Source organism: Mesoplodon bidens (assembly GCF_964165515.1).
Source record: "Mesoplodon bidens genome assembly, chromosome: 10".
Taxonomy (NCBI): Eukaryota; Metazoa; Chordata; class Mammalia; order Artiodactyla; family Ziphiidae; genus Mesoplodon; species Mesoplodon bidens.
In genome coordinates this window covers 86,315,018-86,341,525 of record NC_138172.1, presented here as the reverse complement: position 1 = coordinate 86,341,525, position 26,508 = coordinate 86,315,018, and the positions used below count along the sequence as shown (strand labels likewise).

At 42.1% G+C, this 26,508-nt stretch overlaps 1 protein-coding gene across 1 annotated transcript in view; it reads right to left on the bottom strand.

Annotated features, from left to right (window-relative positions):
* GPLD1 (glycosylphosphatidylinositol specific phospholipase D1) overlaps positions 1-26,508 on the bottom strand; it is an 87,634-nt gene that overhangs the window by 6,192 nt on the left and 54,934 nt on the right. Inside the window, exons 11-26 of the mRNA XM_081247414.1 lie at positions 26,249-26,303; positions 20,567-20,674; positions 20,312-20,339; positions 20,069-20,208; positions 16,795-16,860; positions 15,093-15,213; positions 12,978-13,114; positions 10,699-10,885; positions 7,531-7,641; positions 6,128-6,202; positions 5,872-6,028; positions 4,832-4,973; positions 3,908-4,013; positions 3,727-3,820; positions 1,074-1,250; positions 567-727 (exon numbers count right to left, since the gene is read on the bottom strand). Coding sequence (XP_081103540.1) covers positions 567-727; positions 1,074-1,250; positions 3,727-3,820; positions 3,908-4,013; positions 4,832-4,973; positions 5,872-6,028; positions 6,128-6,202; positions 7,531-7,641; positions 10,699-10,885; positions 12,978-13,114; positions 15,093-15,213; positions 16,795-16,860; positions 20,069-20,208; positions 20,312-20,339; positions 20,567-20,674; positions 26,249-26,303 — 1,865 coding nt within the window. The remainder of the gene's footprint in view (positions 1-566; positions 728-1,073; positions 1,251-3,726; positions 3,821-3,907; positions 4,014-4,831; positions 4,974-5,871; positions 6,029-6,127; positions 6,203-7,530; positions 7,642-10,698; positions 10,886-12,977; positions 13,115-15,092; positions 15,214-16,794; positions 16,861-20,068; positions 20,209-20,311; positions 20,340-20,566; positions 20,675-26,248; positions 26,304-26,508) is intronic.

Sequence of the window (26,508 nt, the reverse complement as noted above, 5' to 3'; positions counted from 1 at the left end):
AATACTAGGATACACATCAAAAGGTTAATAGATGTTATCTCTGTAGAGTAGAATTCTAGGTAGATTTTAATTTTCTTTGTACTGTGTATTTTCTAATATTTTTACAATAAACTTTCATTTTTTGCAATTTAAAAAGTAATTTTTAAGTTTAAAAATAACAGCCAAGTGTTTTAGACCCGGGAAACCCACCTGAGAAAAGGAATAAAACAAAGTAATGAAAGATGAAATAAAAAGATTGGGAGTCTTCATGAAACTCCAATGGCCGTGGCCTGTTTTCTGCCGTGGGCTTCTAACCAAGCAGTGGCCGGCTATGACCAAGAACCAATATGACCCACATCCAACTGCAGCTGTGGGGGTGAACACTGCAGAACTGCCGGCAAGCAGGCAGCCTGAGCCTACAAACACAAGCAAGGGATTGTGTCCTGTCCTGACCCCAGGTAAGGGGCAGGTTACCTGAGTTCAGGCAGAAACTAATAACAGTTCTATAGTGGACATAATTTATTAAGGCATCAGCAAGTAGCCATCCTTTCCCAGCATGGTATGGAATTGTGTACAAGAACAGTTACCTTTTCTTCTGGACATGGAGCTACCCATGATTTGCATTTGCCTGTCATGTCGCCGAAGGTGACCTGTTTGCCATTATACACATAGACACGGCCATCTTCTCCCCCCATCAGTCCAGAGGTTACATCTGTGATCCTCAGTGGGGCTGCCATGATGATTTCATCTGTAAACAATGAAAACCAGCAGCAGGAAGTATCTACTCGCTGTCATTGTTCCACTACACTACTGGATCCTGACCCAACCTTCCACAAATAATATTAGTACATCTTTTACTAGGTCTGTCCTGATTTCATTCCAACGTAGTCAGAGGCTTTTGTTTTCTGTTATCATTCATTAATAATAGTTGATGTGGGTGGCATTCGTGTCACCATGTTCAAAAAGTACTACTCCTGTACATCCGGCTCTGGTCTTGATTCATTATGAGGGTAGAGCCTAGGTGATCCAATTAGGGGGACTCACCAATTAAGCAAAGGACTCTCTTATTGGCCCGAGACACCGTTCCTTCCTACCTAAGCCATCGTTATCCAGGTCACTCAAGTGCAGAACGCCACCAAATCGAGAGAAGCGGCGGTCTCCACTGAAGGTGCTAAGCAGAGAAGGCTGCGAGTCAGGTGGCAGTTCATACATCCGAGTGCTTCCACCTTGGTGCAAGGTCGTGGTCAGGAATGCCATCTTAGCCACGACATCTGAAATAAACCAGAGTACAGTAACTGCTGCCATCACAAGGACGAAAATAGGACATAGAAGTTATAGGTTACTTTGTGTCATTGACTTTCAGGATTACTGTGAGATAGTCAAATTAGTGAATGCCAAGGGTTTTTTTTTTAAATATATGATCATTATAAAACGTGTGGGAAACACCCCATAAAAGTATAAAGAAGAAAATGTATATAAAGCATATATTTTTTTCTGGACAATGATATATACTTACATATACATACACACATTTTAATGGGGGTTTTTGCAGATTATAAAATTCTTTTTAGCTCAGGCCATTTTTAACTTTTTGCTTTTATAATTAATACTATGATAAATATCCTTCCCCATAGTTCTGAGTATTTTCTGAGAACAGATTCTTAGAAGGGGCCCATATAGCATTGGGTTTGGGGAATGGCTCTTGCCATTTTGCCAGACCTTTCGAGAAAAAGTATATCTATTTACATTTCACAAGCAGTGTGTGAGTTCCCATCTCACTTCAACCTTGCCATCATTGAGTATTCATTTTCATACTGAAAGTACTTCATAGTTTTTAATCAGCACCCTAAAATCCTCACTGAATATTCAAACTTGTGTATAGTGGCCACAGTCTGACCCAGAGATCCTGCTGAGGCAGGGGACAGGGTGAGAGGGACAAGCCTAACTGTCCTACTCAAACTTGCCCTGAAAGTAGATCAGATTTTTCACATTTAACTTAATCTGTCCATAGAGCTGCGATTCCCCAACTATACACTGAAACACTTCAGCAAACTCACAGGGATACTGCAGGTGTCTTGAACTTTTGCTAGTAACACAATGACATCTGTCTGATGCCACATGACCTACCTGCTGGGGGTGGGTCATAGTTTCAACATTAGATCCCTATGTTCCTTTCAATGATGTCACATCTTTGCAAAACTGGGATTTTATCATAATGGGTTGTTACGGTAAAATGCAGGTACCACTAGAAAATCTGTGTGGATCGAAATGAGGATAGCAGTGTCTAATCTGATTCCAGGGTTTGAGAAGTAGTACAGTACCCCAAAGGAGCTAAGCTGTCAGGACATAAACACAGCATCTGCAACCTATTGAGTCACACGGGGCCCCATACTGAGAAAGGCCCTGTGCTTGGCTTTATGCTCTCCTGTTAAAAATTATCCAGAATTTCAGGTAACATTTTAATTTTGTCTGGGCCCCTCAAATTATGTAGGTGAAATACAATCAAAATACAAGTAAAAATAGGAAAATCTGAGCAAGATTGGTGGATTATATCTGTTGATAACCCAGTTGTGACACTGGTTATGGTGTGCAGATTATCATCATTGGTGAAAACTGGATCAAATGTAACATGACCTCTATTATTTCTTACAACTGCATGTGAATTTATAATTATCTCAAAAAGTATCATTTATATATCATATATATCATGATATATATAATTAACCTTTTTATTCTGTATTTTATACAATATTTGATAATGGAGAAAATTATTAAGGTAGTAAAGGGACTAAAACTAAGAAAATTGGGGAAGCTCTAATTCACAGCACTCTGGGAGCAAGAGTGGTGAGACAAAATTAGTAATGTGTGTTGCAAGAGTTTAGAAATCACTACCTAGATTATGTAAAGGAGAAAAAAAAAACTTCCAAAGCTGAGTCAGCAACTTTCTGTTGTAATGCTTTATCCTTACTCATGCAAGGAAAGATTTAACCATTCCTTTGCCCAATCCACTTCTATGTATTATTCAAATATATTGTATGAAACGAAAATCTTTCTGAAAAGTAATTTCACAATATGTAGTAAGACTGTTAAGATTAGACCCTCTAGCAATAGGATGATGGTAGTAAATGTTGGCATGTGCATATGGAAAAAATGTGTTACAGGTATCAAAAGTAATGTTTTAGAAGAATATTTAACATGAGAACATGCTTAAGATATAAAATATTAGGTGTGAAAAAACATGTATGCGTTTAAGCTTTAAAATATCTGGATAAGGGGTGATTTTTTTCTTCTATATACTTCCTTATATTTTCACAAATTTCTACAATAAGCATAATTTACTTTTATACTCTTGGAGGGAGTAGATCTGTTTTGTTCTTTTAACTCACCCATAAATTAAACAAAATAATGTTTTATTAACATACACCCTCAGAGTGGACCTATTCCTGGTGAACTGGTTTATAAAATTTGCTCCGTCTCCAAGCTCAATGGGATAGGAGCTTTAAAAACACACCAAGTTACTTTCACGTGTGATTTTCAGCAAACCTTTGAAGTAGATATTATAAGTTGTGTTTTGCGTTCAGGGAGTTCAAGTAACTTCCCCTAGGTGACCCAGCTTGCTATTAATGAGAAAAGGAAATATTCAAACGCAGGTCTGTCTGCCTCCATATCTCCTAACTTTCCCCCAATATGACTTGGTCAAGGAGCCACATGACTAAAAGGAAGCAAGTTTCATGGCGGGCGACCTACCTTGAGTCGGGGCCCCAACCAGCAGTACTTGTGTACGGGTCCCATTCATCATCACATGGCCGCTGGACAGGGAGGTACCCAGTTTCCCCATTTCCTGTGAAATAGCAGTAAGTCAGTATAGTACAGCTAAGAAAACTCTCTGTGGTGTCCACTTTCCTGGCGGGGGCGGGGGCTGTCATACCTTGTCTCCAGAAATGGTAAACCAGCTTTGACAATTTGGCGGGAAATAGCCAGATACCCGTCCAGGGCTCTGTTTCTCATCACGAGTGCGGAACAAATGGTCCAGACTGGAATGAAGCATACTGGTCTTAGCTGATGGGGCACAGGATTCAATGCTGGCCAGGTACTGAGGTCCAAGGAAAGACAACCCACATCTTCCCCACCCATGCCCCCCTCCCTGTGTGCTCCTGGGTCCCTGTGATCCTAGGCACGAGTGTGGGGTGCTTTCAGAATGAATCCCAATATCAAGGCTCTCCAGATGTGAGGTTCACCATTCTACTTCCCGACTGACTAAAACAGAGGGATGCCTACTGTTAGGGGCTGAATTGTGTTCCCCCAAAATTCATATGCTGAAATCCTAACTGCCAGTACCTCAGAATGTGACAGCATTTGGAGATAAGGTTTTTAAAGAGGTAATCATGCTAAAATTAGGTCATTAGGGTGGGGCCCTGACCAATATGACTAGTGTCCTTGTAAGAAGAGGGAAAGACACCAGGGATGGGTGCACAGAAAAGAGGCTGTGTGAGACACAGGGAGAAGGTGGTCGTCTGTAAGTGAAGGAGAGGCGCCCTAGAAGAAACCAACCCTGCTGACACCTTGATCTCAGATCTCTAACCTTCCAAACTATGAGACCATCAATTCGTGCTGCTTAAACCACACAGGCTATGGTACTTTGTATGGCAGCCCTGGCAAGCTAACACACCCATCTCTCTTTTAAACGTCTAAAAAGGAACATTTGCAACCTTGCCCCAGAGCCTTAGCGTTTCCTTGAAGGGTAAGAATTTCTTAGCTGCTTCCTCTGAACCCCACACTCAGGGGGCTCCCACGGCTACAGGCACCTGTCCCTTGAGCTCACTGGTCCCTGGGCCCCAACATCAGTGCTCACCTACTGGCGTTCTTCCAGGTCGGGCTCCCAGCCAACAGCAAGGTCCTGTTGTTGACACTGACACCATGAAGGGAGTATCCTAACCAGGCGAAGTCCTCCTCGCCTCTCACCATCCAGTTGGCCGCCTCCACATTCAGCTCTTCTACACAAGACAACCAGTGCCTTTTACGTTATGTGGAAAGACTACCAGAATGGAAAGAGTGGGCCCCTTTTGTAGGACAATGAGAAACGGGTTCACTGGGCTGAGTTTTTGCCACAACTCTTATGTGCCCCCATGCTGTCCCCAGGGCCCCAATGTCAGAAATGGAACTCACACTTCATATAAGCAATGCATTTCTAGAGCTCACTTCTGTGGAGTGGAGGATGCTATTTAAAAAGAGGGCCTGGGGCTTCCCTGGTGGCGCAGTGGTTGAGAGTCTGCTTGCCGATGCAGGGGACACGGGTTCGTGCCCCGGTCCGGGAAGATCCCACATGCCGCAGAGCGGCTAGGCCCGTGAGCCATGGCCGCTGAGCCTGCGCATCCGGAGCCTGTACTCCGCAACGGGAGAGGCCACAACAGTGAGAGGCCCGCGTACCGCAAAAATACATACATACATTTTAAAGAAAGGGCCTGTTATGAGTTTCCTTGCGGTCCAGTGGTTAGGACTCTGTGCTCTCACTGCCAAGGGCCCAAGTTCAATCCCTGGTCGGGGAACTAAGATCCTACAAGCCACACAGCAAAAAGGGCCTGTTGGACAGTTAGAGCATCACTGGGATGCTTGAGTGTTTCTACTCTTCCATTCCACAGAGACACTTTAAGAATAACTATCGCCCCCTCCCCTTTGGATCTGGACCTACACGCTGGATCCCTCTATGTTTATTCAGTGAATCTATCCATATCATTTGCCAGAACATCTGCAAGAATAAGAGTGTTAGAAAATTTAGGTGAAATGCTATGCAATGAGGAAAATAGGACAAAAACCCACATGCAAGAGAAGGCACCACAGACTAGAGCAGCGGAGGTCTCCGCCCATTCCACCCCCAGCCCCAGCAAGCACTACCTTTGTCGCTGTGGCTGGGGCCAGAATAAAATGCAGCCACAATTCCCTTCTGTTTCCCTCCACCTGGAGCAAAAGGGGAGCCAATCACCAGGTCAGGTTCACTGTCTCCATTCACATCTGCGGCCAAGAGTGTCCAGCCCAAGTTACAGTAGGTGTCCTAAAGAGGAAACAGGAAAACACGTCTTACTCAGCCCTTGGGGCAAGTAGGATATGGCGAGTTCTAATTTTCTGTACCTGTCAAAGGTGCTCAACATACCGGGCAAGAGATGGTGACGTTGGGGGAAGAAGACAGTCTTCCTTGTTTGGAACCGAAGTAGATGTACACCGCACCCTAGGCAAGGACAAACCACAGGGCGATCGGTAAGACTGGGTGGTGACCTGAGAACCTTAAATGATAGCAAGACGAAGGTGACTGACGATGAAATAAATCACCATCAGAGCCCGGTAGGGTCAGGAGCTTAGTTACTGCCAGAAGTCAGTGTCCAGTCCTGTGTATTGGCCACTTCCATCAGACTATTAGAGCCCCCAAAGCAGAAACTGTCATTTTTATCTTTGCCTCCCCAGCGTCTTGCTCAGGATCTGCCATCCATAATTGTTCAGTGTATTTGCAGAATGACCTACTCAACTCCCCACCCCTTCAAGGCCGAGCTCAGTTTCTGGCTTTTCAACGAAGCCCTCCCCTGGCCCAGCCCATTATTTCTCTGAACACTAACACGTTGTGTCAGTACTGCTTACTTGCCTTGGGATGCAGACTGCTGTTATTGTGTTACGAACTAGTTCTCAGTTCTCATAACTTGACTGTCTCCATCCCTACTCCTCCTACATGCATTTATTTTTCATAGTGAACCGAGGACTGAGTACACAGTGATGGATAAGACCAACCTCTCTCTGCCCCAAAAGCTGGCCAATTGGCAACTGTGACACCACAGCGTGGGGAGCTACAAAGGGGCAGCGAGCACAGGACAACGAAACGTCTCCTGAGCCAGGGATTAGATCACACTTCCTGCAAGAAGTGACATGTCACCCCTACGGAAAAAAGAGAAAGGGCTTTCCAGGTAGAGGGAGCTGGGTGAGCACCAGTCCTAACGTGAGCGCACCTGATGGGTCTGGATGACAAATTGTTCACAGGACTAGAAACAGGGTGAGGAGGGAGAGGAAGAGGTGAGCCTGCAGTGGGAGAGGGAAACGAAGGGCCTTTGACTCCACTGTCACTCGCGGTGCCCGGCTATGGTGTGGAGGACTTGTGGGAGGTAAGCCCTGTGGGCCAGGACCCAGGATCTCTGCTCTCGGTAAGAAAAGAGGGAACCCGCTGGGTTCCTTGCACGAGAGGAAAGATCCAGGAAGTCACCTTCCTTCTGTGATGACAGGAAGCTATGGATTAGCTGGAATTTCTACCTTCCCTATCATTCAGCATCCCGGGGGAGGGGGGAGGGAGAGTACAGTACCTGGTGGAGTGCCACCCGTGAAGCCCAACTAAGGCCAGGGAGGCAGGAACAGAAGCTGCCAGGTAACCGGAGTCCCATCAAGGACCTGAATGGGGGGCTGGGATCATCTCCCCACAAAAGCTCTGCCCGGCACCCCTGCTGCCTGCTTTGCTCCGGGGCCTCCGCTCAGTGTCTCCTCCCCTCCCGCCACCATCACCCCCAGCAGCCTCCTTACTGTGTACGTGAGCTTCTCGGAGCCCACTGAGGGGGCTCCCACGGCCAGGTCAGGCACGCCGTCCTTGTTAAAGTCCAGCACGGCCACGGCAGAGCCGAACCGACCTGAGGGCTGAAGAGGCACCAGTTACTTCCCCTGGGCTGAGCCACAACCTCCAGAAGAGCACACCTGACTCCCTGGGGGACCCCACCCAGCACCCCAGGACTGAGGAACAAAACTGCAGCCGCCTGTAACACACCCATGACCCGCCAGATGGGTAGCTCTGCCCTAAGGATGTTTTTAGCTCATCTGTCTGCCCCGAGGGGAAGATGAGGTGCCGGAGAGAAGAATGTCGGTTCTTAAAAGTTCTAGGTTTTCAGAAAATGGTCTGGTGTGTATCATGCCCCACGTTAAGGCCCAGACTCCTCTTGGAAAGTATCCAAGATAATAATCACATAACAGTAGCTGTCAAATACTCAGGATGCTCTAGAGCCATGCTGTCCAGTGCAGTAGCCACTAGCTAAATGTAGCTATTACTTTTAAATTTAAATTACCTAACATTAAACCAAAACAGTTTTTCAGTTGCACTGGCCACTTTCAAATGCTCAAAAGCCAAAGCACTTAGTAGCTCCCACACTGAACAGCACAGCTTTAAAGTATCTCCATCATCATGGAAAGTTCTATTGATGACAGTGCTGTAGATACTAAGCACTTCACATGGATTAATGTACATACTTTTACTACTCCTACTTTTGTAGTTTACAGATGGAAAATTCACTCCATTCAGGGATAATTTTCTTCCAAGGTAGATTTTCTAGATCTTTCATCTCCTACTGTCTAGAATGAGCCTTGACCTAAAAATAACTCATGAGGTTCTCCTATTCTTTCACAACTTATCTAACAATGAACAAGAGTCTTGCACAAGTGATGCTTGCCACATAACACACATGCCCCAGAACCCACATCTGTTATTTGTTGGCTAATCTCCCTATACCTGTGTGCAATGGCATCTGAGAACACAGCCTCTTTCTACAAGGCAGGAACTTGATAAACAAGAGAGGACTGCCCCAGGACACAAGCACACTGGGGCAGTATGGGGACCAATGGGTAGGGGTCCCTGCCAACTGAAGATGGGTTCATTTCATCACCACCAGCTTTACCATCGAGCCCTCCTGCAGGGTAACCATCATTCCAAGAAAAGCACAGCATTCTAAAAGTAGGCAAATGCTTATCTATCCTAATCTTCCACTTAATAGACAAGGACCAGAAGGGTTAACTGCAGACCAGGGATGAGTACAGGATTTCCATCCCTAGCACATGCTTACCCTTAATCTTCCAAATTATCAAAGGTCACTGGGACAAGAGAGCATAGAGCTACCTCCTTCCTCGCCCCAAGGGTCTTTGAGATAATTTCTCATCCACATGAAGCAGTTGCCTTTCTTATTCCTTGTCTACAGGAGACCAAAGGATTACACTTTACACCACAGTCTGACAGGGGGATGGCTTGGTGAAGAAAGAAGTAACAAGAATGAGTTGATTTATTTTGGAACTTTCTCACGTGGTGTCAGAAGGTTCCAGAAAATGCTGTCCCTCTGGTACTGTGTGACCTCCTACACTGGTCATCAACTTAACACCTTTTGGACTCAGAGGCTCCTTCCATCAGAGCTTAAACTAGATTGTATGGACTTCCCTGGTGGCGCAGTGGTTAAGAATCCGCCTGCCAATGCAGGGGACACAGGTTCGAGCCCTGGTCCAGGAAGATCCCATATGCCACAGAGCAACTAAGCCCATGCACCACAACTACTGAGCCCGTGTGCCACAACTACTGAAGCCCATGCGCCTACAGCCCATGCTCCGCAACGAGAAGCCACCGCAATGAGAAGCCCGCACACCACAACAAGAGTAGCCTCTGCTCTTCGCAACTAGAGAAAGCCCGCTCTCAGCAACAAAGGCCCAATGCAGCCAAAAATAAATGAATTTATTTTTTTAAAAAACCTAGATTATAAACCATTGGACTTTTCATTATTTAAAGTATGTTCAGGTGCACCATCTTATTTTTTTCACAGCATTAACTCCACAGCGAACATTTTAACGGTATGTCTGGGGCAAGAAAGCATCTGACCCCGAATTCCCCTGGTGCTTGATATTTGGAGCTTGCAGTGTCACCAAAGCCCCCATACTCATCTGTGGCTGGTAGCAAGTCTCTGTCAGCCCCTCTTTGTTTATTGCTCATGTAAGGACTAATACCAAAGACATCAGGGAGGTAAACCCTCCCGGTCTCTAGTACTCCCACGAGGAATTCATGCTGCCTCCATGTGGAACATCTGTACAGTCACTGCGGGACTCCTCTGGTGGTGAATAACGACTCAATGGAATGAAACCTGAACAGTCTGGAGTTTAGTTAATAGCAGTTTACCAGTGTTGGGCTTCCCTGGTGGCACAGTGGTTAAGAATCCGCCTGCCAGTGCAGAGGAAATGGGTGCAAGCCCTGGTCCGGGAAGATCCCACATGCCGCGGAGCAACAAGGCCCGTGCACCACAACTACTAAGCCTGCATACCACAACTACTGAAGCCCGTGTGCCTAGAGCCCGTGCTACACAACAAGAGAAGCCTGTGCACGGCAATGAAGAGTAGCCCCTGCTTGCCGCAACTAGAGAAAGCCCGTGCGCAGCAACGAAGACCCAATGCAGCCAAAACTAAGTAATTTTTTTTTTAAATAGCAATTTACCAGTGTTGGTCTCTTAACTTTGACAAGTATGCCATAATTACGTAAGATGTTAACACAGGGGAAACTGGGTCAAGGGTACATGGGAACTCGCTGTACTGTCTTTACAACTTTTCTGTGAATCTAAAACTCTTACAAGGTAAACTATTTATATTAAAAGAAACACACCAAACGAGGTTTTATATTATCAAGATATCACATTCTGATTGGCTACTCAAAGCCACTACATGGTATGGGTGTTTCTGGAAGGTACTGGACTAAACACTCAAAGTTAATGATAGAATGAGATTAATGACGTGAAGATGCTTTTAAACATGAAAAGTACTACACAAATGCTGGCCACCAGCTGTTTGTTACCTATCATTATTCTTGCTATTGGTCATTCATCCTGGAAGAGTTTGCCGGGAAACACGGGCACTGGCTTATTGATACTAAAAGGGAAAATATAAGATGGGGGGCCTCACCTGGAAACCCTCCAGGATCCCATGGGCCTCCTTGTCTAGGTCCAGGTCGACGAGGGGCAAGCCCAGGTCGCTGCCATAGATGAGGTACACGCGCCCCACGTGGACGTGGCCGGGGCAGCTGTAGCCTGGGGCGCCCATCACCAGGTCACCGTGCCCATCCTGGTTGAGGTCAGCCGAGGTCATCGCCCTGTAGGGAAGAAGAGGGAGCCCACTGCAGTGTCTACTGAGCTATGAGGAATACTGTCTTCGGCTCCTTTCCTTTCTGGATTCTAGAATTTAACTTCCCCTCATGGATTTTTCCATCCTGTATGACTGTTGTGAATATTCACCTCTGAGGTTATACTGTGTGTGTGATTCAGCCTTGTTCTCCGGCAGAAAAAATAACAATAAAACTGGACAAATCAAGGTCTCTGGGCATTTCTGGACCATATAACCTGAACACATAAAAAGCATCCTCACAAAAGCACCTTGTCCTACATGCAAAACCCAGAGCAGCCAAAGCACAATCCCAGGCTCCACCTGAGAACAGAGAGGAAACTCGCCATCAGCCAATGGCACAGGTTACTTTACAATCGGCTCAACTCATTTCAATTTGTTACCTGATCAAAGACAAGTTTGTGGTAAGTAGACCATTTTATTTCTACCATAGCTACGTAGGGTGGCTTATATTGGAAAAAAATTCAATGCCTAACAGGTTTAGTGGATGTTTCTAAATGAGAGTCCATGACCTACCAGTTACAGACCTGGACAAACTGAGGCAATGGTTCAAATGTCTCTGGTGGGGCTGGAATGACCAAAAGTCATTTATTTATTCTGGTTCTGATGACCACATAAGAATAAACAGCAGAACAGAGGAAAAAGAGCAGTTTCTAACGGGTGTGACACCTGGTGAACTGGGTCAAATGCACGCCGTGGAGACACTGCTGGTCTCTGCACTCCCGAGGCTGGACTCTGGCCAGTAATGGCCCCCAGGAAGGACCTCTGTGCTGCCCCCGACCCCCCACCCCGCCCCATGTGGCAGAGAGCCCAGCAGGAGGCCCTCATTTGGATTTTCAGGAAGGCAGCCAAGAAGAGCTCTTCATTATTCACAAATGAATGGCCAGTAAAGACAGCATTCACCCCCCATTCCTTGTGCTGGAGCTGAAAGCATTAGTGGCCTGAAGAGGAAGGGCTGTCAGTATATTGTTCCAAGGGAAATGCAATGTTATTTGGATTTAAAAAGTGTGGTTTAAAAAAAAGAGGTTTTACAAAAACCTCCAAAAAATAGTCACTTTTATATCCTCGGGCTCAGTTTGGTTGTGAAACTGAGTCCCCCTAAAACCAAGTTCCCTTACCGAGTTTATGATTAATCTTTCTATCCAAAACTTTATTCCCTTTCTTGTCCCCTCCGACCTCAGTCCTGTGCTAACTGAACACTAATCAACCAGAGTCCGATGACTAAAACAGCTGTTGTCGATAACATCGTTAACGTACTAAAATGGCTGTTGTAGATATAATTAAGGTACAAACTCAGGTTGTTTCTCCAGGCCAAGCAAGGTACCAGAACCCCGAGCCACGGACCACCTGGCCAGAGAATCATAAACCGAAACATCCTGACCCCTGAAAATATGATTAAGAAATGTCACAAGACGATGACGGATCCCAGCTTCATTGGTCTCCCCCTTTAAAAACACCCCTAACTCGAAGACCAGATTGGAGTGGACCTGAGGCTTGTCTCCAACTCCCTTGCTTGGGGCCCTGCAATAAATGCTGTACTTTCCTTCACCGCAGCTCGGTATCAGTAGATTGGCTTTGCTGTGCATCAGGCGAGGGGACCCGAGTTCGGTTTGGTAACAGTTGATCTTTAAAATCAGAGGAATCCCTAACATGCTCTTTATAAAATTATTGTGGTGGCCTAGGCTTTTGCCTTATGAAGTTATAATAGTCCAGTCACCATAATAGCTACCTGCTTTTATCTTTCTAATGTCATTAGATGCCAAGATATCTGTAATAATCTATCTCTGAAAACATTGAAGCTTTACAAATATTCTATAAAGTAATAGTTTATTGTTGTGGTTATTTAATAAAGTAAAAGTTGTTTGTATTTAAACATATTTTTGACCAATTTTAAGGAGATAAAATTATCTTTACCAGAACTTAACCACAAAATTACTGGTTTTGTTGATGATGAATTGATTGGAAAATAAAGTGCTAACAGGCACCATTTTAAACATTTGTGAATGACTGCTTGAAATTAATACTGATGAAAATGTTCAGGAATTATATAAACTCATACGTACCAACCTAGCCTTGTGTAGGGAAATGACAAGTAGTAAGATGCTGAGGGGCTAGAAACATGCTTCAGTGGCTGAGAGCTGCCAGTAAACATTTCCTGTATGCTCCTCTCCAAAGACCGGAACATGAAAGATAAGGAATCCTGAAATAAAATGATTACAGAAAAAGACACAGCATAATCAACAAAGCTACCGTTTCCTGCCAAAAGCATTAGACTTTAGGAAACAAGTTTTTACAAGTGCTGAAAAATAACATCAATTCCTATCAACAAGTAAGACGACTTAAGGCTGGCAATTAGGAGAGTGGAATCACACCCCAGTGTGCGCTCACAGATGGGAGTTACAGCCCTAGAGGTCAGGGCCATCATGGAAAGAAAGAGTCAGCTGGGATTAACCTAAACCAAGTCAGGATGGTCTATTAATTTGCAGAATGTAACTGAACAAAATAATTGTTACGAACTAAAGTTTTTTTTAAGATAAATCCATTCAAATCTAGAACTGTAATTATATTTGTATGTGTATATATATATATATCTTCCCCCCCCCCAAACAAATGAACTGAAATACCACCAGGAATGCTAGAAACCCTCCCAACCACACTCAAATTGAGAGGCTGCTGGATTTGCTCTGAGTCCCAAGAAACCGGGCAGGCACGAGGGGTCACGTGCAGAGTGCTGGAAGCTGTATGCGAGAGAAATGAGGGGACAGCTTGGGATGCTGAGTTGTTCTTAGTGTGGTTACTGCAGAGACACAAATACAGACTGCAGTGGCCCTGAACAACCTGGCCAGGCACCAGATCCAGGCAAGTTCAGGGAACACAACTCGAAATCCACCCAGGGGTAACATAAGACCAAACAAGAATTCCCGGGCCTTCCCCAGAGCAGAATCAGAGCAGAATCAGCTCAGAGCCATGGGACAGCCCTGGACAGCTCAGGCTCCAGGGAAGTGCAGGTTATAAGGGCCCTGCAGGAAGGGACCGTGCCTCCCGTTTCTCCAGTCTAACACCTCTGGCAGGCCATCCACAGATTGCTCATCGGCTGCCCAGCTCTGGCGTCCTCACTCATCCAGGAAGCACCATGCCAGGTACCACCCAGGCCCTGGGAATATAAAATCCTTCTCTAACACAATTTTCCCTTTGCAAAGAAGACTGATCCACATAATTGCAAGACCAAATGAGAGTTGCTTTGACAGAGCTTCCCAGATCTAGGTGTGGGTACATAATTTGTAGAACTCATTGCAAGATGAAAATGCAAAGTTCTTTGTTCCCAAGTTATTAAGAATTTTAAAGCAATGACAGCAGAGCATTAAACCAAGTGAGGCGGCCTTCTGTGTGACCATGCAGGCTGCAGACCTGTAAAGCAGGCCCTGCCCGGGCCCTCGCCCAGGTCACAATGTTGTCTAAACCCTTCTCTATCCCCAACTCTCGCAAGTACCTTGTATCCCTTATCTTGATTTCCAGGCAAACAAGACTACTAAGATTTCCAAACGTCGTGAAAATTTCCCAACCCTCTACCAGAAATACATGCTCACGGATGAAAAACCATCTAGTATTCAAGGCCTAACTCAAATGCCACCTCCTCCATGAAGCCTTCTCTGAGAGTAGGGATATAATTTTTTATCCTCATGAGAGTCTATGTACCCACCCCCACCCCCAACCATAGGATTTGTTGCATCCTACTCACAAATGGTTGTTTTTGTATTTATCACCCCTATTAGACTGAAATTTTCTAAATGTCAGAGACTATTTCCCTTTCATCTTCTATCTCCCTGGTGGAATGACACTTAAGATGATCTCATGGAGGAACTTCAAGGCCCTTGGTGTCGGGCCTTGCACAGTGAGCCTACGATATTGCTGATACACTTTGCCTAAGGACAGAGCAGGACTGGCCCCATGGCCACCTTGGGCTCCACCTGGCTTGCCAAAGGCCACTGAGGTCCATCCCTCTCTCGTCATAGGATGTTTCTGGAACAAGCCAGACTTGGAGGCCAAGGATACTTGCGAGCCTGGCTCATGCCCAGGTGACTTTCAATGAACGATTAAACAACCAGCGACTCTACAAAACGCGGTATCACAGGAAGCGGCAGGTGCCTGTCTCTCCATTAAAAGCCAAAAATTCTTACCATGGTCCAGGAATCCACAGTAAAGAACACTCCTCGTTTGGTATAGTTTATATTTTTTCCAATATCTTTAGTTAGGGCTGCAGTCACGTTTCTATGAAAATCATTTTTCTGTACTTTTGAGCTGCTGGAAAGAGAGGAATAAACTGGTTAAGACTGAGGAAATAGCAACTCCCCTGAATAACTGAGTTGAAAACTATAGTTAAGTTAATCACAGGTTAAAAGGCCATAAAATTTTAACATCTGCAAGTTGAAGGAACAGCAACACAAAAAACAAAATTTTAGAAAACCTTTTATAGGAGATTTTACATCTTTTAATAAACACATTTCCAAGGTTGAAAAAGCCTGTCCTTACAAAAATAAGTTCTATAAGCGTATAAGTTTGAATTCCTTCCAGATTAAAAAAATCAAAAGTCAACATTTCATACAAATGGCCAAGAAAAGGTCATAGCTGTTAGGGAAACCAGTATGCAGGTGGACTGATTTATCCTTAAAGACATGCAAGAATTATACAATAAAAATACATTTTCAAATTCATATGTTTTAACCAGTCTACCAATCAGATGCCTAAAGAAGCCAGACAGGTTTCAGAAATGCTTACAGTGGAAGCTGGGCAACAAATGAACAAAGGGGGCCCGCATACGATACCAGCCAGTGCAGGAATCCGACAATCTAGAGCTTGCAAACCCAACCTAAAGGCGTTCGATTTAATTAAAACAAAACAAAACTTACCTAATTCACATAAATTAAAAAGTGAGGGCTTACCTGAACACCCTTTGCACATTTTCAATTCTTTGGAAGCTCCGAACTCTCTCTCACCTTAGCATCTTTTATTACAATGCCCTCTTTTTGAGTATCGGACACTTGCTCACCCTAAACATCTTGGTTGAAGTGTCAGTTCTTCACAGGAAGTCTCCCGTGACTGAGCTAGGACACTCTGTGGTACATCCTGAGCACCCAACACTTGTCCTTCTCCTAATACTCAAAGGTATTTACAAGTTCTTGTTCAGCGCCCATCCACCAGCCATCCTCCGAGAGCAGAAACTCTTTCTGTCTTGTTCACAATGAGGTCTCTAAATTCCTGAACTAGTTCCTGGCACATAGTGATGAGGAAATATTATTTTATAATTTTTACTATTTTATTGTAATTGTATTAGTAATAATAGTTATTAGGATTAATATAGTTATTAAATGCATGAATGAATGGTTGGTGGTTGGTACCTGAGTCCAGCAGGGAATACCACCCCTTAGAATACAAAGCAGATCCTCTGGCCCTCTTCCTCAGAAACTAACTGAGAGGACTTCTCCCCACCCTGTCTTGTTGATAATTACTTTTTCAGGGTGGAATTTGGCCAAACTTTATGAATAATAACAATAATGATGGTAATAATAAGAATAATAATACTATTAACTATCATTTACCAGTTAATGAGCAACTTACTAATGTGCTAATTGCTTTGCATCCATTCTCGCACATAATCCATACCATAATTCTGGGAGTATGGATATGTATTTATTCCAGTTTGCCAAAGGAGAAAGCTGCAGCTCAAAAAATAATTAGGCAACTTGTTTAAAAATCACACAGCTGTAAATGGCAGCCCTGGAATTTGAACCTCTGTCTACAAAGCCCATGCTTTCAGAGTCTACTGAGCACCCCTCTGAGTGAGATGTTCTTTTTCTGTGAGCCATTTTGGAATCCACTTACCTGTGGGTATTGTTTTGCTGGCTGCCACATGTGATAAACAGAGGGTTCTCAGGTAGGTTGCAGTTACTGGGGAAAGAGTCAAATGAGTTAGGCAGTTTTCTACCTTCTTTTCAAGCATGAATTTTTCTGGGAATCAGTGTAACATTTCAAACCACCTCCAAAAGTCTTCATGCAGAGGTTTTATGACTTAGCCAGGCAGGACTGGTAAGGGGCCTGAGTCCTACTTAATGAGGGTGGATAAGCAGGTGCTATTACGGTAACACAGGCAGCGCCACACGGCTGGTCACCCTAGACTCACAGCCTTCCCCCTTCCCTCCCGATTCCACCTGCTGAATTCTCCCTGCTGACATGAACCATCTCAGAGTTAGAGACGGAAAGAAACTGATTCCCAACTGTGCCACCTTTTGCCCATCTATGCTCAATGTTTTAATTTCTCATTCTCATTCCTTTAAAAACAAAAACTTATAAACTAATAATTAAATAGGTAACTAAGTATCCCTTTCTACAAGTGAAAAGGTTGCTGATAGAATGTAAGAGGTGAACTTTCTCCCTAACACTGAACAGAAGTACTAAGGGAGTGGGTATTACACTGCAAGAGTCTCTTCCAGAATGAAGACTATTCTGAAGGAGAGGAAGCTTTGGAAGTCACTGAGGGAGTCTCAACCTGGGGCAAAAGGACTGGTTGCTGGAAAAGAAATTCAGAAAAGAGGTGAAAGAAGCTGAAGGCAAACTTTTCCCATCAAAATCTTTCTTAGGGCCAGCTTTAAGCTGAGGAAAAGGTTTTTCCTCAAATTCTCTTTTCTGCACCACCAGGATTTAGATGGCAGCCTTACAAGATTAGCGCTACAATTACAAATACTTTTTGAGTTAAGTAGAGTTCTGGCTGGGAACGTAACTACCATTATTTCACTGTTTCTTTAAGAAGATATACTATGAGTTTCAAGTAACACAAGTTTGCTTTGGAAGATCACGTATTAGTAAGTTAAGAAGTGGTTATAATGTGAAAATACATATGCTTTTCTTTCTGTCATGAGTTTGTGTTGTCTTTCTTTGGAGCATTCTCCAAATTTCCCATAAAGTTGCATAAATTCTGGTGAATCTTTCTTTGCACATGTCTGTAAAGATACAATCAATTCATGGAATTTTCTGCCTTGATAAATTAAGACAGATCAAGAGACAAGAAATCTGTTCTTTCTCAGTTATCTCCTCCTAATTAAAGAATAAGGTCCAGCTACATAACTTTCCTTAGCTACATTGGACAACTGAGCCAAAGACAAACCAAAATTGTTTTTGCAATTTAAGGATCAATACACTTGGACTTTATAAAACAAATAAATGTAAGTCATTCACTCTAACATGGCCATGTGTTATGAATCTCTCCAATATAAACTTAACTTTTTTCTAACACTACTACTAACAGCCCACGTTTATCCAGTGCTTACTGTAGGCTAAACCCTTTACATGAGTGGTCTCATTCACTCCTCACAATAGCCCTATGAGAAAGATTGAATTATTACTGCCTACACTTCATGCATGAGGAAACTTGGCGAGATGTAACAATTTGCTTGGGATAGCTCAACAGAGAGTGACACGTCTCTTAAATTCCAAAGTTCATCCTCTCTACAACTCACGTGGACTCAAACACCCACAGCCATAAAAGAGCTTGGGGATTTTAATGAAGGTTAATTTTCACTATTAAAAGTGCTATTTGGGGGCTTCCCTGGTGGCACAGAGGTTAAGAATCTGCCTGCCAGTGCAGGGGACATGGGTTCATGCCCCGGTCCCGGAGGATCCCACATGCCGCAGAGTGGCTGCGGCCGTGAGCCATGGCCGCTGAGCCTGCGCGTCCGGAGCCTGTGCTCCACAGAGGGAGAGGCCACAACAGTGAGAGGCCCATGTACCACAAAAAAAAAAAAAAAAAAAAAAAAGTGCTATTTATATTGGATGGTTTCCATCTGCCACACCATTACTTGCCGAGTCTTAAGAGCAAGGCTAAGGTCGAATTTATCAAAGGGAATTTTGCTTCAAATCAACACAATATATATAATTGTGTTGTAGATACATATACACACATATATATGTTGTATAAATAATATAAAACATAATATAAAATTATGGTTAACATTCTTTGAATACTAGCAAATGTTTTAAGGGCAAAGGATCGTCATGCAGTGTGCACCGTTCTGGAGCTGGGCTTACACAGGCCCCTGAACTTACAAAGCCCAACCCTCCTATGATCCTCACCCAGAATAGCACCCCCCAGTGCAGCTCCTGCCACAGAACCCTCTTTCTCCCTGCCCGCTGCTGCTTCAGCTTCCCACCCTGCCCTTTCCCTGCAGCAGGTGCTGCCTCCAGGGGTCCCTATCCAGACCCATCCCTACCCTGCTCAGTTCAACAGCGTGGGAGGGAGGGGTTGCATCCTCAGCAGTCTGGTCGGACACGGGTTCTGAGAGACCCTTGGCTCCCTCAGGCCATGAACAGATTCTGTGAGAGCCGAAGTGTCTACTACAGCTGGAACTGGGGACCAGACCAGTCTACCCTGGTCTACACTCCATCTGAGTCTCTGATGGACACTCGTCCTAGGTGTGCTGGGGAGGAACAGAAAAGAAGCTGGAGGTTGAGCAACTGTCCCATCTGGGCTAGATGTCAAATTCCAACAGAAGACTGAGCTTTACAAATACATTCATTTCGATTTCACTTTGGAGTGCGGGGGTCAGGTGAAGTAACCTTTTAAACCCTAGAGCCCTGAGAGCTTGATCGGGTGGAGAGGAGGATGGCCACAGCCACTGCTGGAGCTTGGGGAGGCGGAGAGCCCAGCCCACAGCATGGGGTCTCCCAAAAGAAACAGATGCAGTGCAGCTGTGGAAGCAGATTCCTTCTCACCTGAGCCATTCCTCCCAGACCACAAACCTTGCAATATCTACCTCTTCATCCCTAAGACAGGAGAGACATCAGCAAACCTAAACAGATGGGAGCTAGTTGGAGTTTTGAGAAAACAGTTTCCATTCTTTTCCTTCTTTTTTTGGCTACGCCACATGGCATGCAGAACTTCCCCAACCAGGGATCGAACCCATGCTCCCTGCATTGGAAGCACAGAGTCTTAACCACTGGACCACCAAGGAAGTCCCATTCTTTTCCCTCTCGATTAGGATAGGATAGCCTTCATGAGACTTTCTTCTTCTTCATTTGATCAATTGAAAAACCTGAGAGTTATACTGGGGACAGGGTAGCAAAGCAGGGAGTGATTGGAAGGAGAAATAGAGTAAGAATTCACCTGGTCCCATTCTTTAACATGAAACTTGTTAGATAGTAAATATTAGTGGACCAAAATGCCATATCATCCAGTCCTCCTAGGAAGTATTCTTGAAATTGTTCCACCAAAAATGGGGACTTTCTAGAATAAGTGGGATAAAGCTATGGCAAAGAGAAAGAAAAATAAGTCAATAAATAAATGAATCAAGTGCTTCTCATGGTATCTTTATAACGCTTTAAGATTTTGAAGAATAAATGCCTTTACCTTGGAAATAGCTAGCATCTCACCATACCTGCAACATAAGCAATAATTTTGACTGTGAGCTGTGGTTTCCACAAAGAAATGAGGCAAATTAATGAAGAAAAGATTCCAGCAACATGTATCCACTATCAAGCAACTGCCTTTGAACAAACAAAACCCATAAATCCAATATCCACTCTCAGAAAACTAAAACATTGAAAAGTGTGTTAAGGAAGTCACAATAAAATCGACTGCAAATATTCCTCTAGTTACACTTACATTTCCAAGAACTGAAGGTATGAACAGTCAACAATGGCATTTTTGGTGATGACTGCTCGGCCATAGAGTTTCTTATAAATTTCCAGGAGATCTTCAACAGGCACATACCTGAGAAAAGCATTAGAATAAGAGTTGTTTTGATTCTGAAGTTGAAGATAATAACAGCAGCAGTAGCAGCTACCAGTTATTCCAGGATTATTATGTGCCAGACACCATGCAAAGGGCTTTACATTCATTATTTATTTAATCCTACCAACAACCCCAAGTGGTTAGTGCTATCATAGTCCTACTTCACATACAGGAAACTGAACAGGCACAGAAAAGTTCAATAATTTGCCCAATGCTGCAGAGCAAACTGGTACCCTAATCAAATATTTATACAAAGATAAGTAACTATAAAGTATAAAAAGAATGTTTAGTTTTGTGAATTCAGAGTTCAAGGAGCAATATAAAGTATTTTTATTCTTCTGAGTTGAATTACTCTCAAGAATCATTGTTTTAAAAACACCAAAAATGGCTCCTTACCCCAACATCCTACTTTCAGAGTACATAGTGGAAGGTAGTAAAAAAGAATTCTAAGTCAATCTTTTGGTTCACAGATATTAGTTATTTCAGTTGGAAGAAGAGCAGCATTTTAAAAATTAGATTTATACTGTTATTTATATAACAGTATAAACAGTATAAACAGTTATTTATACTGTTATCTTTTATCTTTATTTAAAAAAACCTTAGAATATACCAGACAGAAATCACAACCAATAAAACCTGATTTTAGTATATTTATAAGAAGGAATCTACTGAGATTTCCATTTTTTACTTCACAAGCGCACCAGAATGGTCCTCCCCGTAAACATAGCTTAAAACGCTAGACAAAATAACAAAAATATTTGTTTAGATGAATCACCAAGCTAAAAAGAAAGTGAAATTTTTCCAAAAGTCAAAAACAAATTGAAACTGGAAACTTTGGGAGGTAAGCATGTGGGAAGCCAGCTTTTGCCCTGGAGACATCTGCTAAACCTGGGAACCTAGGAGTTTTTTGTTTTGTTTTGTTTGTTTGTTTGATAGCTGTGTGGTATGCAGGAGACAGGAGATAAAGTATAGGAACCACCAAATACCAAAAGTGGGCCATCTCAGAGGAAACTCCTCATTAAAGGCTATACCTTCTGCATGAATATTAGCTAGAAATAAACTCAACATACCAACAAGGACAGCAAAGAAACCTGCCTGTCTTCACCTTGGCAAGGATACAGAGAGGGAAAAATACCTCCCCTGAGAACTGGTAACAACTACCCAGCCCCACAAATGTTTTGTCTTTCATTCATGCCAGCTGTGTAGTCAGAAAAACTTCAAGGGTTGAAAGTAACTTAATGTGGTCCCAGGTTGTGCCTTGAGGTAGCATGCAGAAGGCAGAACCTTCTCTGGAGAAATGCACCTCTAATGCAAGCCTCGAGTAATTCAAGCACCAGTGAATATAACCAAAAGAAGACAGGATCCCCGATGACACACAATTTGAAATGGACGTCTAATCCAGTGCAGATGACCTTGTGTGGAGAGTTAGAGGGAAACCTCATGTCACTGCTACCACCACCCTCTTCCTGGGACATCCAAAGGCCAGCTGGCCTCATCTGATCTGGGAATGACTTGTTGGTTCTGGGCCTCCCTTAGCTCTAAGGCAGATGGACCAGGGATGGGAATGGGCAACTTGCCAAGCCCCCAGCTCTACTTCCTCTTTGTTCTGTAAGCACTCCTCCCAACTCTCAGCTCTCCATCCTCAGGGGCTGAGGCTGGGACTGACGGATAGAGTTATGTCACCTGACTGCTTAGTAAACATTTGAAGAAAAAACAAACAACAAAAAGTAATTACAGTAGTATCTGGTAAAATGGACTTGAAGGCAATAAGCATTGTGGGATACAAAGAGTCACCAGATAAAAAGTTCAATTCACTAGAAAAATATAAGACTTTAAAACTCGAATATATTTAACAACATATCTTCAAACACATGTATGGCAAACTAACTACAAGGAGAGACTGAAAAATTCAACCATCACAGGGGGAGATTTTTAAACCAATTTCTCAGTAATTGTTAGACCAACCAGATAAAAATAGTAAGACTATCTTACTTATAGCTTAAAAATCTTCTGATTGGAGCAGTACATTTAATAAGCTTGAGCTAATAAGTATATATATAACATTAAATCAAAAATTGGAGAATTAACATTCTTCTCAAGTACAGATGGAAAACTGATAAAAATTAATCATATGCTAGACCTTAAAATCAAGAGTCAAATTTCACAGGAACCGAAGAAAAGTAGAAGGAAGAAAATAAATATGAGAAAAAATAATGAAAGAGAAAAAGAACATATAGTAAAGAGGATCAACAAAGCCAAAAGTTTATTTTTTTAATAATAAAACTAAAAATATTAGACATGATTAATTGTTTAAAAATATAAGAGAAGGCAGGATAAAAAACATTATGGATAACAAAAGAACATAGGTACAAATAAAACAAGAAAAAAACATAAGACATTATGAACTACCTTATGCCAAAATGTTTAAACACTTAGACAAAATGGAAAAGTCCTAGAAAAATATAAAACTCTTTAAGAAGAAACTGAAAAACTGTACAGTCCTAAAACCATTTAAAAAGTTTTTTAAAAGTCCCTACTTTTTAAAACATCAGGCCTAGATAGCTTTGCAGACAAGTTCTACCAAACACTCAAGAAATCATAGTTATAATTTTACACAGACTTCCAGAAAATAGCAAAGAAAGGCATACTCCCCACCTGATTTCATGAAGCCAGGATAACTTTAATACCAAAACCAAACATGGAGAGAAGAAAGGAAAATTACAGAACTAACTAATAAAAAATAGATGCAAAAACTCTAAACAGCAAGAAGAGATGAAACAAATATAAAAAAAGATGATATAGCTTTGCAAAATTGGCTTTGTGCCAGGAGGTAAAGTTGATTTAATATTTGCAAATAGATTAGTATAATTCACTATATTAACAGATTAACAACTATCTCAACAGATGAAGAATAAGAGTTCAATACACACGAAATTAATTTATAATAAAAACTACTAACAAACTAGAAATAGAAGGAAACTTCCTTAATTTGATAAAGGATACTCCCAAAAATCTACAGCAAACCTGATGAAACATTGAAAGCATTTTCTTTACAATAAAGAACAAGAAAAGCATGCTCAATATCACCACTTCTATTGTACTGGAAATACTAGCCAATATGATACAGCAAGAAAGAAAGTATGGGTATAAAGACTGAAAAAGAAAAGCAAAAGCCAGGAAGACCCAACACAGCCAAAAATAAATAAATGAATTTCAAAAAATTGTTACAATTTGTAGATTATGAATTGTGAGTCAATTCAAAAGAATCTCCTGATAATTAGAATAAGATAGCTAAGAAATGTTGCTAGACACAAAATCAAAATTAGAAAGTCACTTACATTTCTATACACCAGCAATCAATTAGAAAATACAGTTGTTTCCAAAAGTTACCTAAGTCTAAGTCTAATAAAATGTGTAAGACCTCGATGGAAAAACTTATAAAATTTTAGTCATTAAAGACAACTTAAATAAAACATATAGCATATTTTTGGATAAGAAGACCCAATATTGCAAAATTGTTAATTCTCTTCCAATTCATCTCTAGAGTCAATAGAATTCTAAACAAAATTCCAACAAGACTTTTCTTGGAACATGGCAACTTGATCCTACCAAGAGCCAAGGCAAGAGAATGGACAAGGTACATTTGAAGAAAAAGAACAGGTTGGGAAATCAGCCCTAATAGATGTCAAAATGTATTAAAGCTGTTGTAATTTTAAAAACCAGTATTGCTCAGGGAAAGTCAATTAGACCAACAGAACATGATAGAAAGCCCAGAAACTGACCCGCATATGTAGGGAATTTTAATTTATGTCACAGAGGGCATTACGGATCAGTGAGGAAGGGCAGACTATTGATAAATGGTTCTGAGACAATCGGTTATCTCTACAGGAAAACAGTAAAATTTCTGTCACAGAATATACAAAAAATTAACTCCAGGTAAATTAAAGATATAAAGTTAAGAAATGAAACTATAAATGATTTAGAAGGCTACCTAGGAGAATAACCTCATTCCCTCAAGGTAGGGAAGGATTTCTTAAATAAGACATCAAAAGTACAAATTACAAAAGAAAGGATTGATATATTCAACTACATTAAAATTAACAAATTCTGTTTATCAAGATACACCGTAAGTAAAAAGACATGCCACAGACTATAAAAAGATATTTATAACAAATAAATGATAATAAATGATAAATGGACAAAGCTTAGAAACTAGAATATACAGAGAATACTCAGAAATAAAAAGGACAACCCAACAGAAAAATAGGCTAAAAACCAAACAAAAGGTTTTCACTTAAAATGAAAAACAAACAATCGATAAAATACAAAAGAATATTCAACTTCATTAGTAGTCTGGGAAATGCAAATTAAAACTTTAAGGAGATACCATTACACACCAAATAGGTTAGAACAATTTTAAAGCTGGACGATACCAAGTATTGGAGAACACACAAGAAGCAGAACAAAGCTGATGGGAGTGCAAACTGGGAAGACCATTTTGAATGACAGTCTGGCATTATTTACTTAAGTTAAACATGCATAAGCCCTACAGCCCAGCAATTCCACTTCTGGTGCCACTTGCTTGAAAGACGTTCCCCTCTGGTGCAAAAATACATGTGCAAAAAAGTACATAGCAATGCTATGTGTAAAGCAAAAACACTTTACACTACTTACACATCCATCAATATTAGAATGAAGTCAAGTCATTTTGGTATATCCACTCAATGGAGGACCATATATAGTGGTGAAAATCAAGGAACTACGGCCGAACATATCAATATGATTAAATGTCAGAGAAATAATTTTAAGCAAAAACATTTTTAAGTGTAATTACATTAAATTCTAATTTAAATTTAATTTTAAGCAAAATACATGCTGTGTAATTCTATTTATCTAAAGTGAAAACCCATATAATATTTTGCATATGGATATAGCTACATGTAGTAAAACTATAGAGAAAAGCAACTAAATGATTAAGAAAACCTAGGGTAGTGATTACATCTGGTGGGAGAAAAGGTGATGTGATATAGAGCAGGAAAGACTTGGAGCTTCTAGATACCAGCAATGCTCTACCACTTCTTTTTTTTTTTGGCGGTACGCGGGCCTCTCCCTGCTGTGGCCTCTCCCATTGCGGAGCACAGGCTCCGGACGCGCAGGCTCAGCGGCCATGGCTCACGGGCCCAGCCGCTTCGCGGCATGTGGGATCTTCCCGGACCGGGGCACAAACCCGTGTCCCCTGCATCGGCAGGTGGACTCCCAACCACTGCGCCACCAGGGAGGCCCAATGCTCTACTTCTTAAGCTAGGTGACAGCAACACAGTGTGCATCATCTTAGTTTTTTATTTATAAAAATACATTATTTTATATGTTTGGCATAATTCACAAATTTTTAAAAGAATCTACTTAGGCTAGTCTAATCTTTAGTTTTACTTTTCAAAATTGACGAATGCAGAAGGCTCCTAATTACATTGCAAGTTATATTTCCTAAGGAAAAAATAATCATGCTCCTAACTGCCATTTGTTATCACACATTTAAATGTACATTGCTCTTACCAGTGCCGTGAGAGGTAATTGAAATTAAACTCAAACTGGCTCAACACGTCTCCTCCTATGATATGAGAAAAATATTTGCATCTGGTGAGTTAATGACAACACATAGCATGCTTCTTTGAACACAAATTTGCACAATCCAGATGATTAGTTCTTCACATTGTTATAGGTTTCCATTCATTGTTTTAGGTATAAGCACGTCTTTAAGAAAAAGTGATCTTTTAAAATTTTAGTGAAACACGTGAATTAAGAAAGAGTCACCC